This window comes from Anastrepha ludens, chromosome 4, assembly GCF_028408465.1.
Source record: "Anastrepha ludens isolate Willacy chromosome 4, idAnaLude1.1, whole genome shotgun sequence".
In the NCBI taxonomy this organism is placed as follows: Eukaryota; Metazoa; Arthropoda; class Insecta; order Diptera; family Tephritidae; genus Anastrepha; species Anastrepha ludens.
This window is the reverse complement of record NC_071500.1, coordinates 83,685,594-83,706,498: the sequence shown is the minus strand read 5'-3', so window position 1 is coordinate 83,706,498 and position 20,905 is coordinate 83,685,594. Positions and strand designations below refer to the sequence as shown.

Here is a 20,905-nt window from a genome sequence, read left to right as displayed (position 1 = left end):
AACGGCACTTAATATTTAAGTTTTTGTTAAAATGGGATTTCAAAAGTAGCATATCAGGAAACAGGAAATCCATCTAACTCACATTTCAACAAACAAAAGAAAAAAAAAACTCTTTTAACAACTCCAAAACAATTTTTACTATTCATTGTGCTCTTCATTAGAATAATTGAAAAATTTAAATTGTTTTAAACGATTTATGTTTATGCAGGAAAAGTTTGTAGACAGAAAGCTGGGAAATTACTTAAAACTACCAGCAATAATATCCATAACAAGTACTGCGCCGCACATAGACAAGCGTGGCAACACATCATTTTTGGAAGTGGAAGAAAGATGTGTTGAAAAAGTTTTGCTTTTAATGTGAGCACTCTGGAAGAGTGTATATGTATATTATGTGTAAGGGAATGTGTCCATATGAGAGTAATGATAGCAAGATACTCCTATAACAACCGTTAGAGATAAACAAAAGTTGGTACCCTGTAGTAAAATGCGCTGGTTTAGAAAAAGTACTGAATTACCTTCATAGACGGCGGAACTATTTGCAGCTCTATTGAATATTTGCACATACAGGGCGTTATCTTAAGAAGTGAGTCCCCACTCACTGGGCTTTGAAATTTTGATATGAGTTTTAAGCTGGTTACATTTTGGACAGTTCACTATGTATATTATTTTGCGCGTTTGATTCTCATTCCCTAATTTTGTGATATGTGCAGATGACCTAAACACATGTGGGGTCAAAAATCACGACTTTCCTTAACCATCAACAAATGTTACTGTTTATATCACTTTTTCCAAAAACTCTATGTGTTTTTATACTTCTTATATTCAGTATATCTAAGATAGTAATATTTAGATGTAATTTTTCACAGTTTTCACAGTTTTTATGCTTTTCACTGTGTTAGGATGATTTATTTCTGAGCTGTGTACCAGACTCTTACAGTGCAATGAGTCTGCAAGGTTTGGCAGATTTGATCAAATGGATTTCGAGCCACATTTATATACTAAAGGTAATCGTAATACCTTCTCAGATGCCATCTCTTGATGATTACTGTAGGAATTTGCCCATTTTCTCTACAAACCTAAGAAGCAATTCTATGTCTAATGATCCAAGAATTTTGCACATCGACGTAAATTTTCTGAAAATTGGCATATTGTAGGCTTGAATTATAATAAAAAGTAGACTGAAAAAATGGTGAACAAAATTTTATAATTTTGAGATTTAATCAATGCTGCAGGCTTGAGTTATAATAAGATAAACTGAAAAAAATTTTGAAAGAAATTTAATTATTTGAAACAAGGCGCATTCATTGAAGGTGGTGGTACTAGACCATCAACAATGTTTTGTACGTTTGATTGTGAAAGCAAAGTATTTAGAAACTAGAAAACAAATAATGAATTCGCTTTATTGCATTCTGGGCTGACAGCCACATGGACACGGGGAAAGAAAAAAACAACTCAGCTGATTTACCAACAACAGCTTTAATAGATTCGCCTTGATTTGAAATATATTTAATGTTGAAAATTTTGGTGTGGAGTTATATAAGGATTTTTTTTATTAAAAAATTTTTGTTTTCTAATTTTGAGTATGAAATAAACTTACAAAAAAATGTTATGGGAAAAAAATTTCATTAATTTATTTTAGGAAAAACACAATTGGCAAACAATTTTTTGAGATTTTTAAATGTTATTTAAATCAAAATAAATGTTTGGGAAACATTTTTGAAAAAAAAAATTTGGTAAAAATTATTTGGCCATTAAAAAAAAAAAAAATAAACAAATATTAAAAGAAAATTCTGGAAAATCATTTTTTAAAATTTTTTGAGAAAAACACATCCTTAAAATTTGAAAATCTTTATAAAAAAATGCTGATGTTAGAGAGAAAAACTAAAAGTTCACATTTTTTGGAAAACAATTTTTTTGGCAATTTTTGGAAACCAACAAATATAAAAGAAAACATTGAGCGACAATTTTTTTGTTATTTTTTAAGAAAAAAACATCCCTAAAATTTGAAAATCCTTTATAAAAAATGCTGACGTGAGAGAGAAACATAAAATGCAATTTTATTGGAAAGAATTTTGAAAAACAAATTTTTTTGATTAAAAAATTTTTTTTGGGATGAATTTCGTGGTCATTTTTGAAAACCAAATAAATAAAACAGTAAAAAATTGTGGGGAATTTTTTGGGAAAAATTGTTTTAACCATTTGTGGAAAACAATCAAATGTAAAAAAAATATTATGAAATAATTTGTTTTTAAGTTTTTAATGTTATGGGAAAAAATGTGTGAAAAATAAATAAATGTTACAAAAAAATATCGTAGGAAACAGTTTCCTAAATTCTCTAAATGTTATGGGAAAAATATTTCAGACAAAATTTTTTGGCCATTTTTGAAAAACAACTAAATAAAAAAGTAAAAAATTGTGGGAATTTTTTTTTTAATTTTTTAGGGAAAAACACATGCTTAGAATTTGAAAATCTTTATCAAAAAGTACTGACGTTGAAGAAAAAAAACTAAAAATGCACTTTTTTTATATTTCGTCTGTTTATTAATTTTTATGACAGTAAAATCGAATGCCTCACGGTGTAAGTATTAGTGCACGGCTAAGTATTAGTGCAATCCATATATATATCTATGGGCATTGACAATGAAAGAGGGGAAATTAAAGTATTTACAAAGCCACCGGGAATATTTCGGTTCATGAAAGGGCAAATCATGGAAAGGGCAACCGGTGGATTACTAACCAAGGTGTATTGGTACTGGCCTCGTTTCATATTGTTTGCGAAGAGGTTCCTAATAAAGTGCAGCATATCAGTCTTAGACCGGCTGCTACCTAAGGCGAAATCCGCGTTAAAAAAATGATATTCTATCCCGTTGAAGCAGTGAAAAGGAAAGTAGCACGCATCCTGAGGGATTAACAGAAGAGGATCTGCAGTACCGTTTTGAAAAATGGAAGATTGGCAAGAAGAGTGTTTTGGACAGAGAAAAGTATGATAAAAAGTAGATATGAACTCAAAATGAAATATTTTACAGCACCGGTTCTTCTACATATTTAAATGCATACCTCGAAAATTCCTTACTGCAGCATTACTGGGGAGATGGAATCGAAAATCAAAGTACAGCTCGATCGAAACAGCATAGCCAGCGAGATTATCACGGAATCCTAGTTTCGAGTACCATTCTGCATTCGTTAGGTACTACCCAGGAAGTAGTTCCGGAGTATGTAGTACGGGACTACAGCTTGGGGCGAATGCCTCAATTCTACATCGCATGGCACTTGGATACTCATAACTCACACACCAGCCTAATTGCCTTGCTGCTCATGCATGCGTGCCATACACACACATATATACTTATACATGCATATATATGCACATGTATTTGTGTACTTGCATATGAATTGTAGCTGTAAAAAATGTTGAATGTACATTTAAAAAGTTGCACATTAAGCGTCTTTGCAACGCTGTGGCAAATTGATGGCAGTCAGTTTGTTGAGATGTTTGCAAGTGCCAGCAAAAAGTGAAAAATTAATTAAAATCCCAGACATGGCAACATGTCTAGCAAAAGTATTGCGCACAACCAGCACACCTAACAAAAATATTGTTGCTACAACTGTATCGCCTGATGTTCTTGTTGTTGGTGTTGTAGTTGATGCTGTTGTTAGCAGTACTCTAGCAGCCGCTGATGCCTGATGGTGGCAGCAGTCAAGTGTATGTTTGGTAGCTCTTGGCGTAACACACTAACAATCAACAACAGCAACAACAACAACTGGCATTTAAAGTCAACAGCATTTGCAACAACCAAATGTGCAATGCACGCAACACAACCAACAGCGCAGCTTTCATTTTTTGGTAAACAAAAGCACAAAAATACAAAAGCTATTCGATTTCACACTCTCTCGCATTTCTGCAGCACTTTTTTGTTGTTGTGCTAAAAGTCAATTTACATACAAACGACATAGAAAAAAAAAAGAGAAATGAAGGTTGTGATATTTTGGCAGGAGTAACTGAGGGAAAAGTTGCACGCAGAATTTCAGGAAGAGCGGCGTTTCGTAGCGGATGGTGTTGGCGATTGCTGTACTATATGCGCCTGTTGAACTTATTTTCCTCTTATTGTTCACATCACCGGAAGTGGTGATGTTTCTGACGTTTAAGCGACATGTTTGCCCATACTTTTTTGCATTCGCGCTGGGTAGACCGTGATTTCTGAGAGGTGTTCGATCTTAAATTAATTCTTTATAGGTATATCTTTTATGCTGACTACTCGGCAAAGTATTTATATTTTACGTGTTTGTTGCTTCGTCGGCGTCACCTTTTCAGAATTCACGAGCGTAATGCTTTTATTTTAAAACATAGCAGACTAAGTCTTTTTCCGTTGAAAAAGTATGGTCTAATATTTTTAGTTCTTCAATGAGTGAAATACACTCTTGACATCATAATTGTGACTCCTCTATCTCCCCGAAAAGAAAAAACAAATGCTCGTCGTATTTCCTTAATTTTCTTAACAGGGAATTTAGTCACAGTGCGGTGCTCCAAATTCAGAGAATTTCCATTTTTTCCTACATCATGGTATTATCAGCTGCTCCTCGCACATGACATTGCCAATCAGAAGTTTAAAAGAGCCTTTTCTAGATTCTCTGGTGTTAAAAAAGTTTGAAACATGATTTATTTTTGAAAAACAATCCCTTCAGATTTTTTCGTGTTTGCTTTAATAGTTGCCTAGACCGTCATAAGAATGGAAAGCACTCACGCCCAAAAATCCATTTAGGACTATACGCTGATAGCGGAGAGAAAAAGGGGGAAGATCGCGCAAAAGATGATTAGACTACGTTGAAGGTGATCTAAAAACAATTGGAGTGAGAAACTGGCGGTCGCTAACCCTTCATTAGGCACGTGGTCTACAATCGTAGACCACTTCTTTTCAAAGTCGTGCAACTCCTTAAATTTGTCTCTTAAATTACCTAAGCTTTTTAATAGCTGTTTATAATTAATCTCTTTATCCAATTAGTGCATTCAGTGCGGGTTTGACGTGCAGTTGTAAATTTGATCAAGGTCTGAACAGTGCTGGTCTACATATGTAGACGTGACTAACGACGTTACTTTTTCTTGCGGCAATATTACTTGATATATTAAATATTTGCATTAAGCTCAGGTAAGTTTTGCTTATATTTTTTTTACAAAAGTGTGCTAATTTAATTAGTTTCAGATAATATTATGTCTGATTCCAAAAAAAGACAATTGGAAAGCAGCAAAACTCCTGAAGTATGGGAAAGATGGCTCTCCGAACTATCAAGTAGTGAAGAAAGTGCTATGGATGAAGAAAACGAGACGGAGGTTGACGAGGATACGGATATCAATGTGAATGCTGCTGAAGAGAGTGACCATGAGACCGAATCGGAACTAGAAGGATCAAGTGATGATGAAATTCTTTCAGACGATTCTGGTGAATCTCATCCCCAAAATTTCTATTTAGGAAACGACAATATCACTAAACGGAAGAAAACCAGACCCAATTTGCAAGTTCGTATTCGTTCGCACAATATAATCAAACTTTTGCCGGGTACAAACGGTAATTCGCGCAATGTTGAAACAGAAATTGAGTGCCTAAATTTATTTGTGAATGATTCGGTTATAAGAATAATAATCGTTTCCACCAAATTGTATATTCAAAAAGTACGCGTTAACTTTCAAGAAGATAGAATGAATCAAGATGCAAGAGAAACCGATGACACCGAAATTCGCGCTTTCATTGGCATTTTGTTTTTGATTGGCGCTCTTAGAAGCTCGAGAAAAAATCTTCATAAAATTTGGGACAATTCCCAAGGAAACGGGGTTGAATCGTGCTACCTAGCGATGAGCGAGAAACGGTTTCGATTTCTGTTAAGATGCCTGCGATTTGATGACATCAATACAAGACAGCAGAGAAGAGCAATTGATAAATTGGCGGCTATAAGAGAACTTTTTGAAGTATTCCTGGTCAACTTTCAAAATAATTGTATTGGTAGTGAGTTTCTTACTGTGGATGAACAACTATTAGCATTTAGAGGACGTTGCGCGTTTAAACAATACATTCCTAGTAAGCCGGCCAAGTTTGGCATTAAAACTTTCGCGATGGTGGATGCAAAAACGTCTTAAACTTTTAATTTGGAAACTTATGTGGGAACTCAGCCGGACGGACCATACAAATTTAGCAATAGTGCGGAAGAGATAACTCTTCGATTGGTAGAGCCAGTCGCAGGAACTAATGTGAGAAAAAATAAACGCGAAGTTCCCAAAGAATTCCTTCCCAGGAAGAATCGTAAAGAAAAGTCAAGTATTTTTGGTTTCCAAGAAAATTGTACACTAGTGTCGTACTGCCCGAAAAAAAACCGGTCAGTGATCCTGATATCATCTATGCACCATGATAACGCAATAGATGAGCAAACAAATGATGAAAAAAAACCAATTATGATAACCGATTATAATCACACAAAAATTGGTGTAGATCGTGTGGACCAATTATATCAGAAATATAATGTTGCAAGGAATACGTGTCGTTGGCCAATGGTAATATTTTACAATGTACTAAATATCTCTGGTATAAACGCTCCTTGTGTATATAAAGCAAATAATCTCCAAAATAATATAAAACGGAGTGATTTTCTTGAAAAATGCGCTTGGGAGCTCATTCGACCACAAATTGAAGTTAGATCAAAGAATCCTCGACTACCCAGGGAAATGAGGCAGCGAGCCCACAACCTTCTTGGCATCCCAAGCATTGCACCACAACCCTCTCAATCACCAAGTAACTATGTCGGACGTTGTCATATTTGCCCTCGCAATATGAACAAATCATCCCGAAAGTCGTGTACTAAATGCGGCAGATTTTCTTGCAAAAATCATATGAGGGAAAGCTGCATGGAATGTCTCAGTGAGGAAATATAAGCAGTTTTCAGAAACCACAACATATAAGTTTTGTACTGAACTTTTATTTTTTTATTTAAAGAAGTGAATTTTACATATTTTTATTTTATTTAAGTTTTACGAATAATAAAAACTCTTTTGTAAATCGTCCATTAGTTATAAGAAAAAACTTTTATGAATTGCAATAAATGTTAAAAGACACATACATTCATGTTTTTATTGAATTTACAGAAGATACACAAATATTTTAGTGAAAATATTAGTTTATATTCCTCACATTAAATCACAGAATATACTTATGAAGTATTATTAAGAAACACAAATGAATAACACTTTTAGTCATAATATTAAAATGGTCTACGATTGTAGACCACGTGCCTAACCACGTTACAAAAATCCACGTGCCTAACGAAGGGCTAGCAAATTTTAGAGAAACCTGGAAGAGAGTAGTGGAGTAGCCACTGGATGATGTGTATGAGTTGCTTAGACCATATTTACCAATAACAGCAAATTTCGTAGTGAGATGCCCATAACTTTACGAGTTATATTTAAATACTCACTCTCACTAATGAAAAAAATTCCATACATTTTTCTCCATCGATTTTTTACTTGCTTCTGAACCGATCAATAGGGTGAAAGGTATTTTACTGTACAACTGCTTACCCAGTTAAAAAAACGACGTACTAGTATGAAGGATTCTCCATACGATTTCAAAAACAAAGTAATAAACAAAAAAAACAAATAGGAAGAGTGCGAAAGATTCAGTATAAACACAAAAAAGCTCCAAAAGCCTTCAATCTGGAAAGTGATTTTCAGAGTTAATTAAACATGTAGTGCACACAGCTCCATTAAGAAGACGAAAGTTAGATTTATTTTTATTTTACTTATTTTTTTTAATGTTTTTTTTTAAATTTTTTTTTTATAAAGAGTTAGAGATGTAATATTTTACAGTTTTTCGTTTTTATAGTAAATGTAAGCTCCATAAAAGGAGCTCTCGGATTCGTGCTGTTGTGTGAACCCGGGGGGGACATTTGAATGTTGTCATATTCCATACATAAAGGCATATGTAGGTTCATGAAAAAAAAAAAATGTATTTCTTTAATACCTCACACGCCGCTTTTATTCTATTTCGACTTGTTCTTGTTGGAAAATCCTGTATATCCACGGTTGAAAATAGAAATGAAATCCGAAGCGAAGTACTCTAGCGTCTGTCGTTTGGCTGCTGACGGGAGGAAGGTATTTGACAGAGACGCTTGTTTTATAATAAAGGGTTTTCCAATTGGCGTGGGTCGATTTTGGCGCCCTGTGGCAGCCATTTTATTTTGGTGACATCTGTCAAATCTTTTCTTTATTATTCAGTTGTTTATGACAAATCATCATGGCAAGTTACACGATTGAACAGCACGTTCAAATGATAAAACTTTATTATCAAAATGAGTGTTCATTAACGCAAACGTTGCGCCCATTTTTCGGTAGACGTGGTAGCCCTTCCAATTTCTTATGGCTCATATTGAACCATATGGACCTAGACGACATGTGGTTCCAGCAGGTCGGCGCTACGTGCCACACAGCAAACGCCACGATTGACATTCTGCATGAACGATTTGAGGGTAAGGCTATCTCTCGCAGGGGTGATGTGAATTGGCCACCAAGGTCACGCGATTTGACCCTGCTAGACTTTTCCTGTGGGGTTTCTTGAAGTCTCAGGTCTATGCAAATAATCTACAATCGACAGATGCTCTAAAGGTGAACATAACACAGGCCATTGCTCAAATTCAGCTGGATCTCTGCGGGAGAGTCATTGGAAATTGGCCCACTCGGATCCGTTCCACCGTAAGAAGCCGAGGCGGTCATTTGAATGATGTCATATTCCACACTTAATGGCATATATGCGCCTTTCAAATAAAAAAATAATTTTGTCAATAACTCACACACAGCTTGTTTTATTCCATTTCAACATCTACCCGCCCTTATTGAAAAACCCTTTACTAGAAGGAATTGAATCTTGCTCTTTAAAAGAATGATAAATAAAGAAATCTATTGCTATCGTCATTAGTAATCCGACCATGGAAGCTACGTTGCGTCATTCTGCGTAAGAGATATCAAAGGTATCTCAAAAGACGCGCCTAAATGCTGTTTTAAAATAGTAAAATTGTAAAAATTATTTGTATGTAATGTAAACTCAATGTAAAGAGATTCTTTCAGCTTTCATTATTTCTATTCAAAAAACAGCTGTTATGAGTTATATGTGAAAAATAAAATCATTTAAATGTCCACCAATGTCCAGTCAGCACGTCGGCAAAAAGTAAGGTGAATTTGGTTGTAAAATGAAAAATCTTTATTTATTCTTGTAAATCAATTTCATCCCCTTCAAAATAATCCCTCTCGATGAAATACACTTATGCCAACGATTTTTCCAATCCCCGAAACATGCCAAATAGTCCATTTCCGGTATAGCCATCAGCATCTTCTTCGATTCAGCTTTTATCTCCTTAATCGACTCGAAACGTGTTCCACGGAGTGGTCTCTTGAGTTTTGGGAATAGCCAGAAGCCCACGGAGCCAAATCAGGCGAATACGGTGGTTGCGGAACGATATGCGTGCAATTTTTGGCGAAATGGTCACGAAGAACGAGTGCAGTGTGAGACGGTGCATTATCGTGATGCAAAAACCAAGAGTTGTGGGCCCATAGTTCTGGTCTTTTAGACGAATTGCATCACGTAAACGACGCATAACGCTCAAATAATATTCCTTATTAACAGTTTGGCCAGGTGGAAGGAATTCATAGTGCACCACACCACGAAAATCGAAAAAAACTGTCATCATGACCTTTATTTTTGAACGACTTTGACGTGCTCTTTTGACAAATAAATTCACCTTACTTTTTGCCCACAGTAGTAGATATGTCTACTTGAAAAATATCACAGATGACATAAACAAGTTACCGTCTTAGAATTATTTACTAATGACATCTAGGCGTCACTTTTGAAAGACTCTTTACTTACTTGATTCGAGCATATCGTAAAGGGGCTGGCTACCCAGTTTCTCAGGAAAAAACAATTCTAACACTACGAATATCATTGCCGGTATTTCTGAGCTCAACTGTTAACTGGAATCAAGTATTAGTACTCACAAAAGAGAGTTAATAATTCTCTAAAATGACTGAGGCAGAAAGAAGTTTGTGGATTGAGACTTAACTGGAAAATATGCATTAAATGTTTTTAAGAGAGTATGTTGAATTATTTCTTTGTTTATTTGTTGGAATATGTCTTCCAAATATTCAACTTTCAGCGCGGAAAGCGCTATGAGCAAAATGAGATTTGCTTAGTCGAGTAAAAATAAATATTACGATTATTTGTTAAAGATAATTTAAAGAAATTATGAAATTCTATTTTGTGGGTACACTCAAAAAAAAACTTTTTCGGTTCAAGTTAAAACGACTATTGAAATGAGGAAATATGGGAATGATTTGGCGCCTATGAAAGGGCATCCTCTTTTCAGTATCTGATATTTTCTCAAAATGAAGAAAAAATGTTTACATGCTTTCGAGAAAAACTTTCCCGATTTAAGGAATTTGTTTTTATATTTGTAATAAATTTTATGTCTGAAATAGATAATATTTTGCTAAAAGAAAAAAAAATATTACTCATTTCAGAGTAAAATTTGCTGGAATTAGGGAAACTGTTATTTTGTTTCTAGTAAAAATTTACTAAAAGAAAAATAGCTTTTTTCTCAATTTTAAAAAATCTACCTGAATTTTCAGATTATGAAATGTTTTAAATCTATATATATTATATAAAAATGAAATGATGTTCGTTTGTACGCATTTTTTTGGGCCGATACGAGGCCAATTTTATTCGTTCTTTTTTCATATTATAGGGATCCACTAGCGGAAGGTTTTTAGCAAAAAAAAATGTCTTGTAAATATTTTCTTCATATAAAAAAAAGAAAAAATCAAAATATTGTACAAAACAAAACTTGCTCGATTCTTAGATTAAAGTAAGTTTCGAATCGATATTCATTTTATGTGTACAACTTTTTTTGAATTTTTCGTTATTGTATACAGAAATTTCAAATGATTCGAATGAAAAGTTTTTTTTTTTTTTTTATTTCTTCCATAAAATATTACACCTGTCGTTAGACAATAAGTAATTTGATTTACAAAAAGATGGAATGAGAGTGATATTGAAGGGCCAATGCCCCCAAGCTCATTTAGAAGAAATATATACATATTATTTAAAAACAAGTGGTTAACAAACAATGACATATACGATTAGTTGACAATTGATTACAAGGATTTCGCAAGATCTGTTGGTGTTTGACGGTTAAGCCGACTTTGGGTAGATTTTTCTTTATTTGGTAGTCTTCTCATCATAGGATTTGTATGCGTTAATAGTCTATTTATGTGTCTTCTGCTAGCGCTTTCTATTGTTTCATCAATAGTATCGATGTCAAGGTCGCGATGAATATCTGCGTTAGGTATGTACCAAGGTGCATTAGTTAAGGTCCTAAGTATTTATGAAAATAATGTTTCAATTCAATTGAGCAATGCTTTCTTTGACCAATTCTATATGGAAATGAATGCGTTTGCAAACAATGTTTTCGGCTATGAACAAATGTTGGAATCGAATGAAAAAGGAAAGAAACGCGAAATGATAAAAAAAATTCTTGGAAAATTTAAAATGAATGGTGCTTCATTGGAAAAATTCAAAGGTAAGAAGAACATACACAAGATAAAGTTAGAATTCGAATTTTTAGATTTATTTTGTTTATTTCTCATTTTTTCAGAAGTACACCACACAACAACTCATTCCAACTCTGATTTTGAAATCCTGTTGGAATTGGTGATCGATAATTTTGTCACTATAATGGTCAATGGAAATTTGCGTGTATCAGACCCTGCATATTATTTACCATATCAACTTTTTATGGAACATATGGACCAAATGAACACAAAAAAATAATTTAGTTTTGTTTTGATTTTTTGCAACATTTTGGTTTTCAGTTAATACAATAAAAACAATACTGTTTTTTCGTGAATACAAAATTCTAAATTTATTACGTTGTTTGTTTAGAATTTTTTTAGAAAAAAAGTAAATTTTTTGGTTTTGAGGAAATTTGTTTATTGTTGCTATTTGTGAAAGCGTAGATATTTGTAAGTATTTGAATATAATCCTAAAAGTTAATGGAATACCACTATGACACATAGAAAACATTTTTTCAAAGGGGTGTTTTTCGAAAATTATAAAAACAATTGTTTTCAAAAATTTTGAAGAAATAAAGTAAAATAAAAAAATTTCGAAAGCATGAAATTTTTTCAAAACCAAATTTTCCTCAAAAAGATAAAAGAAATTTCTTCGAAGAGGTGTTTTTCTAAAATTACAAAAAAAAAAATTTCAAAAATTTTAAACAAATAAAATAAAATAAAACTTTTTCAAGGGTATGAAATGTTTTCAAAACAAAATTTTCTGAAAACCAAACAAAATTAAAAAAAAAATGGTGTTTTCAAAGCATTTCATATTCCACCATTAATAGAGAATACATTTTTTCGAGGGGGTGTTTTTCAAAGCGGAAAAAAATCTTTTTTAACAAAGCAATTTAAACTTTTACAAAAGTATGAAATTTTTTCAAAAACGTTAAATTAAAAAAAAATAATATAGTTTTTTCAAAATATTTAATTTTCAGCAATTAACTGAGAAGAAATTTGTTAGAGCGAAGTGTTTTTCAAAACTTCAAAAAACACTTTTTAACCAAAAAAAAATAAACCTTTTTTCAAAAACAACAGGAATGATAACATTGCCTAACAATTTCTGCCCTTTTGCACAGTCTAAAGAGGCATTGATACAGAGTGTATTTCCAAACATAGTTCAACATTACAAAAACCATGATTGACTCAGCGAAAGAGCAATTTTAGCTGGGAAAAATAAGGACGTCAATATACAAATTCAGCTATTTTAGATCAAATACCTGTGACATAGTTGCGTATAAGTCAATGGAGACTATTACTGATCAAGATGAGGTCGTAAATTATCCAACTGAATTCTTAAACTCACTCGATTTGCCAGGCTTACCACCTCATAATTTACGATTAAAAATTGGAGCACCGATTATTATGCTGCGCAATAGTAATGTGCCCCGACTTTGCAACGGTACCAGACTCGCTGTGAAGAAGCTAATGGGTAACGTTATCGAAGCAACAATTTTGAAAGGGAAGTATAAAGGAGAAGACATTTTGATACCCTGAATTCCATTGATTCCGGCGGATTTACCATTCGATTTCAAACGTTTGCAGTTCCCTATTCGCCTTGCCTTCGCTATGACAATTAATAAGGCGCAAGGACAGTCTCTACAAATGTGCGGTATTAATTTAGAATACCCAATTTTTTCTCATGGACAATTTTATGTATGTAGATTGCTCACGAGTTGGCAAACCATCGTCATTATTCACGCGAAAGATGAAAAAACCAAAAACGTTGTCTACCAAAAAGTGTTACAATAAAGTTCGAATGAAATTGTATCAAAGAATTTGCTTTGTTTCGTATTAATTTTATTCTCTTTCAGCAAATCATTGAATTTATCGTCTAGCGAAGCGGGCGAGGGTACGCTAATATTGAATAAAAATGCAAAAAATTTGGTTTTAGTTTTTTATTTTTGAAACACAAACTGGAAAAATTCATTAAAAAAACTTTTTTGGCCGTAAGAGTTTTTCATTGTTAACAATATACACATGAATTGGTGGATAGTTTAATTCATCTGCTTTTATAATTCTAAAATTTCCGATCTTAGGGCCTACTTTAAAAGATATATTAGGTAGTGATTTGTGTACCCTAAGATATTTATAAATTCACAAAATAATAACATTTCTTCATTTATAATGAAAATTTCGAGAACTTGGTATGATACAAAGTTTGGATTATAATTAAATACAATATAGTCTTTTTTATAACTTGTGCCATTTAGTTTAAAATTGGAATAGCAAACGCAATTTCTGATCTCGTCGGCAGAAAGTAAATTTTTGATTTCGTTAAAATATAACGACGATTTTAATTCATATTTTTCTGCGCTTAGCAGAAATAAAATAATTTGCAACTGTTGCAGCTAGAAGTTTTCTATACTTTGGAGTGAGAAACTTTTTTTGCGCATAGTATTTCAGGATTTGTGATCCACCCGCCGACTTACTGAGTATTGCTTCAAAAGATTCCTTATATGAAGTACAGAAATGTATATTTAAAATAAATAAATAACTAAAGTAAAAGTAATAAAAAAAAACATTTACCTCGCCACGATATTCATTTGCCAATAAATCGCATGCCTCAGTGTGAATGGCTTGTGTTTTTATTCCCTAGTGAAGTAAAACGAAGATTATGAATTTTTGCATGCATATATGTATGTGTGTATATGCACAAAATAACAAAATGCCTGTTGCGCTTGCCAATTGAGCAGATTATGCTCAAAAATTACCCTTGGTCCAAACTGCGATGTGTCGATCAATGTATCCAAATGGCTTGGCTTTAGGAGCTTCAATGATTCCTTAGTTAGACCGCTTTCTATAATTGAAATGATTAGCAATAACTAAAATGAGCAAAACAAAATATCCATAAACTTACCAAAAAACACGTTCAAAAACGGTTCGCCTTCCAACTCAATTAAAATTTCTATTAATTCATCCATTGCACGACAAGATATATAATCACGAAGAAAAAAACAATCAACTACGTATGTTCGTAAAAGCAATGAGCATTCGATAAGATAATTGTAAGTAAAGTAAAAAATAACAAAGAAGAATGTAACATCAAAATGAGGACTACGGGTTTATGTTTCAAACACATTTATAGTCATTTAAAAGAAAAAATACTCAAAAGCGATAAAATTTAATGAATTTGGAAGAGTTCAAAATAAAGAATGGTTTTCTTTATTTTAGGGAGGGAATTTTTTCTGAGTGTATGTATTTTTTTATTATTTATATTAAATATTTTTTATTGATTTTAATCAGTCCCATTCATTTTATTGAACCATTATTTTAAGGTTAAAACTTTGCCTAAGCAAAAAAATAAAATTAAATACAAATACATGCACACACACATGTGCATATTTTGTACAAGAAAATGTGTATAAAGTTAAGCACAATATTTACAAAATTTTCCTGCCGCGCATAAATCGTTGAAATTAATGCGCTTTGTGCTCATTTCGCAAATGCAACCGAACAAAGTAACCTTCATACACCCCAGTAAAAAGCGCAGCACCATCACTACTTTGCTCAGAGCAAAATAATTGTAAGCCCTTTGCAGAACTGTAAGTATTTACGCCAAAAAGGATTTTTGTTTATCAATCAACGAAACATGGCGGAAGGCGAAAAAAATAAGGAACATAAAAAATGCAAAAAAAACAAAAAAATACAAAAAAAAAAACAGAAAAAATAATACTTCGAACAAAGTGATATCGAGAGCAATCAGGCTACAATTTGTTAAGCGAAACTCGAACACAAACAAACAAACACGCCGATGGAGCAAAAGAGAAAATAATCATTGGTCGAAATGCAATGAAGTAAAAAAAAAACAAAACTAAGTAATAAAAAAAGCAGAAGTTATAGTAAAAAAACAGCTGTTAATAAATAAAGCAGGCCAAGCAATCCATCATTGGTGCTTTGACATTGAATATGTGGAAAAAATGTATGGAACACATACATACGAGTATAGAAAAAAACCCATTACTTATATGAAAATAATCAAAAAAACTTTGCAGTTTACGTAGAGTTTGTTGGCGGTGCCCAAATTGGAGCAGACCGCCCCTAGACCACCAACCACTCACTGTGAGGTCGGCGCAATCTGACACCAACTTTGTTTTTTTTTTTTTGGTTTTGTATTTTTTTTTTATTAACTCTTCACCAAACGGCCAAGTGTTGGGACAGACTGTCTGACGACTTGGCGCACAACCAAATGGCCTGCCAACCAGACAGTCTGTTGTGATTACGGATTTTGTGACCCTATATTTGAGCTTTAATTTTTCTTGATGGCTGAGTGTTTTCTATTTTCTTTTCTTTTAGTTTCTGTTTTCCATTTTCAATTTTGTATTTCAATTTCTTTTTTCCCCTTAATTTATTCTATTGCAATTTTTTTTTTATTTTCCTTTCTTTCTTGCGCTACAACAAATAAACAATTTTTCTAAATATCAAACCAATTCCCAATGATTTTTTAAGCCTATTTGTGACATAGGGCATGGCGTAAAGTTCCATTGCGGGAAAAACAGAAATTGGTTAGAGAGCAGGTGTCATCAGAAAAGACGATTTTGGAAAATATTAAAAAACTATCTTCTCTTTAAATATTAATTTGTCATACTTGGCACCTCGGACAAACTTTGGATTCCACTTGAATTTTTTCATCTTCTCACATTTGCAAAATGTACTTAAATTTAAAGGAATTAATGGAAATTTAAATGTCACTCACTAGCCACCATGGTTGCCTTCTACACATCTGATAGGCAGAGATTTCGACTGGCATGAGTAAAGTTTTTTAAAAAGCTACTTCTTCCTTCTTAATGCTAATTGTAGTACCCTTGGACATTGTACACAAAGTTGCCGGTACGCTTTCCGTAGCCAAACTGAACAGTTCGAGCTACAAACTTGACCTCAGTTACGGGTATTCCAGTATCCTAAGAAGCTTTGAGCTCATTTGCGCGGCGATTCAATGTGAACGCTCGCTCGGTCCGAGCACAAAATTTTCCATTCGTATTTCTGCAATAAACGAGCCGGCGGGTGTAGCAATCAGAGGCCGGGCCTGATGGTTCGAAGTTGAATAGAAGAAAAGTATTTCCGGACAAACTCTACACCAGAGTTAAGTTCAGAATACCGAACCACTGTAGCGTGATCCAAGCGGAGGTAGCCGCAACCAATACAGCGGCCTAGTAAATGGTTTTCCAATAAGCGGTATTATTTTGATCAAAGATCAATGGCTTCGTTGCTTCTGTGGCACGTAGCGTCGTCTTGTTGAAAATAAACATTGTCCATTGTCCATCATCTCTTGGTAGGGCAATCCATTCACCGTAACTGTTGCTCCAGTTTCTCTTTCGAAAAAGTAAGCTCCAATGACTCCGTCAGACCATAAACCGCACCAAACAGTCACACGTTGAGGATAGAGAGGCTTTTCAACAACAACTCTTGGATTTTCTGAGCCCCAGATCCGACAATTTTGCTTGAGGACGAAGCCACCGAGGTGGAAATGGACCTCGTCACTCAAGATGATTTTTCGATGGAGTTCCGGATCACTTGCATGCATTTCAACGACCCAGTCAGCAAAGGCACGACGTTGTTGATGAGCGGCCGGCTTGAGTGCTTGTGTCAACTGGACTTTATAAACTTAAGACCCAAATCTTTATACAAAACACGTTGTAATGACGTTTGTGGAAGGACTATTTCCAAAGAACGACGAGGAATGGACAAACCTGGGTTTTCTTCAACACTTTTGGCTACAACAGCAATATTTTCGGCTGTTCTTGAGCGATGTGCACGGCTTTTCTTCTTCACATCACTAACTTATCCCAACGGCTCGAATTTTTACCCCAATTTCTGTATTGCGGTCCGACAAGGTACTTAACGATGACCCAAAAATGTTCGAGTTTTACGAACCGTCTCTGCCAAATTTTTACCATATTTATAGTGAATTTTAATAATTTCAATGCGCTGTTTAAGCGTGTATCGTTCCATTTTTATTAATGGCGTAGTTTCTACTTGTCAAATATCAAAAAATGACAGCTTCAAAAGTGACATCTACCGAAATAGCGGGATATTCAAAATAACACCTGTTAATGGAAAACCCTTTATAACAACTATCAAGGAAGCACGCATTTACTCAGAGAGCTAATCGGCAATTAAGGCTCCGGGCTCGATGTTGGTACGCTCGCAGCTGGTGCCTGATTCCCCTTTGTGCTTATCCGAATTCTTTGAAATTCTGCTCATTAGAGTATCTGAGCAGGGGACCTGTGAGATGGTATACTCTCGGAATGAGAGGATTGGGTCTGTCGTCTGCTGGTTGAAAGGTTGGCTTCGCATGAATTCAGCAAGCTCTGGGCAACTAAACCAACTTGCAAGGTTACGCGATCTTTCTAAATGCGAGCGGATCGAAGGCGCTCGAGCGAGCTTCAAAGGTTAGTAAAACCACAAATCTTGAATATTGGCGTACTCTTTGCCGATATTTTCCGATAAGTATGCATGCTGAGAAATAAGGCATTGTTTCTAGTCCTTTTATCAGCAAGTGACTGGAAAATGAGGTGGAATCAATAGATGTCGAATCTAATCAGTAGAATAATTTAATCAGTAGCATGAAACGGTTAACACAACCTTGATAAATCATCGCTTGGCCTTTTGTTTCCCCCTGCCTCCATGTTCGCACTTTATTTTGAACACCAAAGACGCTGATTGTGAGATAATTTAGTTAGCTAACTGGTCTGTAATTCGCCCATTGAGTTTATGATGTGTAACTCAGACTTGGAAATATAAGTTTTGAGAATTTGGTAGAACGTAGGATATATAGTCCGATTGGGTTTGGTACTCTGTGGATATTTGGCTCATCATCATCGTTTGGCGCTACAGCTCTGTGTGAGCTTTGGCCTGCTAGACAAAACGTCTCCATTTGCCCCGATCCTTAGTTGCTCCCTTCCAGTTGTTGATCTTGAGTTTTCCATGTCGCTTTCTAGCTTGTCAATCCATCTTCATCTTGGTCCGCTCCTTGCTCTCGTTTCAAATGCCGTTGCGTCAATTATTTTTCGTTGAGCTCTTGTGGGATCCATTCTTATGGTATGGCCTAACCATCTTAGTTTTTGAGCTTTGATGAACCGCACAACATTTCCCCCTCCAGTTCATGGTCCCATTTTATACACCACTTTGACTGCACCAAAGATTAGCCTCAAAATTTTTCTCTCCAATTCTTTTAGTTTGCTTCTGCCTTTTTCACTTATTGTCCAGGACTCCGATCCATAGCAAAGAATTTGGGTCATAGTCGACCAAAATTGAAGGCCTTCTTGTACTTTAGAATTTGAAAATGACTGCCAAGTTTTATAGTTAATTAAGTAAAGCCTTCGAAATTCCAATAAACTCACTAAAGTGAGTCGATATTCCCTAAAGTAGTCGAAATTCTTCTTACTTATAAATACATAAAAATTAGTTCATGGGCAAAAGTTCATGTCTCGCAAATGGTAAGCGAACTAACTTATTTTTCTCTCCTGATCGTAGAAGAACGATGAAATAATTTACGTGCGTTAGACCCCAGGAGGGTTAGGAGGTTAGAATTTGCGCGAGGTAACGGATGCCTGTCGTAAGAGGCGACTAAAAACCATACCTAAGCCTGATATTTATGAGATAACTCAACGATAAGGAACACTGCCATCATTGAAGCGTTCAACAACCTAACTGTGCATAATTTTAGATTTGCTTGTCGTGCTTGTGGGCCATTCTGCATTTGAGGTTTGGTCTCACGTGCAAGTGATTGTAAGCCTAACCAAAACAAGACTCTGTCGATCGAGTCAAGGCGGTATAACCTTGTCAGCACTTTAAGCTAAGTTGTTGAGGTACCCGTGTCGAGAGCTGCATGACTGGTAGTGCCTAAAAAGCCAATCGCTAACGGTCTCCTCCGATGCCCAGGCAAGGTCGGTTGTAGCACGTGCCTTACCACGGTATGCCGGCTCAGCCGCGGCGGACCATATCCTTCCGTCCATCCTCGTGGGACCAACATTTAGATAAATGAAAAACAATACATAAAACACTACGGATACAACAAAAACTGCCCAGCACACTTTCGGAAGACGAGCTGCTGGCCTCTAGCCAGGAGACAATGTCAGACCCAGTACGTCGAGTGGTAATCACTACACTGCTGAAACCCAGCCGTCTACAGCTAATAACTCCACAAACACAATCCTCTTCTCCGGCGACTTCTGGTAGGTATGCCAAAAGAAAAGGAAAGCAGGATGAAACTTATAACACAGCACCCTTTAACTGAAGCGACATTGAAAACACCAAAAATGCATAAAATATTTTACCTTATAATTCCAGAAATTTTTCTCACTGCAATTTCTGGACACTCTACGCTTGAAATTCGATATTTCATTTGCAAAGCCAGCCTTCTTTCTGCTACTCTCCACTTAACTACACAATTTCTTCCAGACAGCCTTTATCCTTTTGCATCCTTTTGCCACCTACACTTGGCAGCTTCTGGAAAATGTATTTGAATATCAAACACCCACTCGCTGCGCGATCAATAAGCAACTCATTTAAGGAAAAGTGAGAAATATGAAACCATAATGATTTTCGAGTGGAGAAACCCTTACTCGCATTCATTTGAGTGCAGATATTGACACTCACCAAATGGCGCTGGCATTTTGGCACTTCGACCATCATTACACCACTGCCACTTCATCATTGCCTAATGGTTCCGGCGCTGCCAATGAACGCTTTGCCAACGACCCATCATGCCGGCTGCAGAACTGCTGCATATCACAGCTATCGCCCATCTCCATACCGTTTTTGCCTAACCGCTTTATGCTATATTTATTTACATTTCATATTCTATCCCACTTACTGCATTTCCCCCATTCTGCATTGCCTTTGGCAACTCAATTTCCTTTGGGTGTCTCTAAGCAACTTCAAACAGTTTACACTCTTAACATTTACACTTGCTTGCCACACCAACGGCGGCCTGCCTCCACTACACGGCAAACGAGAAATATACGAAACGATAAGAAAAATGACTCCAAATTGTGCCCAAAAGTGTATTTAAGTTGCAACTGAGGAGCAAACAAAAAAAAAAAAGAAAAAAAGTATCATTGCAAATTATTTGTATTATTTACTTTGCAAATTTTTCTAGTCGCCACTTTTTTGCGATTCTGTGAGGCATTTCCGTTTTCCTAAATGTTTGCTGCAGAAGCGAATTTTTTTTTCTAATTTTTTTTCTGTCAGTACATACATACTTACACATTTACTGTTGCTGCAGTGCATCTCTAAGGACAAATTCCCTGAAATTTCGGT

General features: G+C 35.0%; 1 protein-coding gene across 1 annotated transcript; it reads left to right on the top strand.

Annotated features, from left to right (window-relative positions):
* Nucleotides 1-5,206: 5,206 nt before the first annotated feature.
* LOC128861899 (piggyBac transposable element-derived protein 4-like) lies at nt 5,207-6,127 on the top strand. The gene has a single exon (XM_054100276.1). It carries the CDS (start codon nt 5,207-5,209, stop codon nt 6,125-6,127), a length of 921 nt encoding a protein of 306 aa, XP_053956251.1.
* The last annotated feature ends 14,778 nt before the right edge of the window (nt 6,128-20,905 follow it).

Coding starts and splice junctions, on each gene's coding strand:
- LOC128861899 (XM_054100276.1), top strand. CDS start 5,207: ATGTCTGATTCCAAAAAAAGACAATTGGAAAGCAGCAAAACTCCTGAA.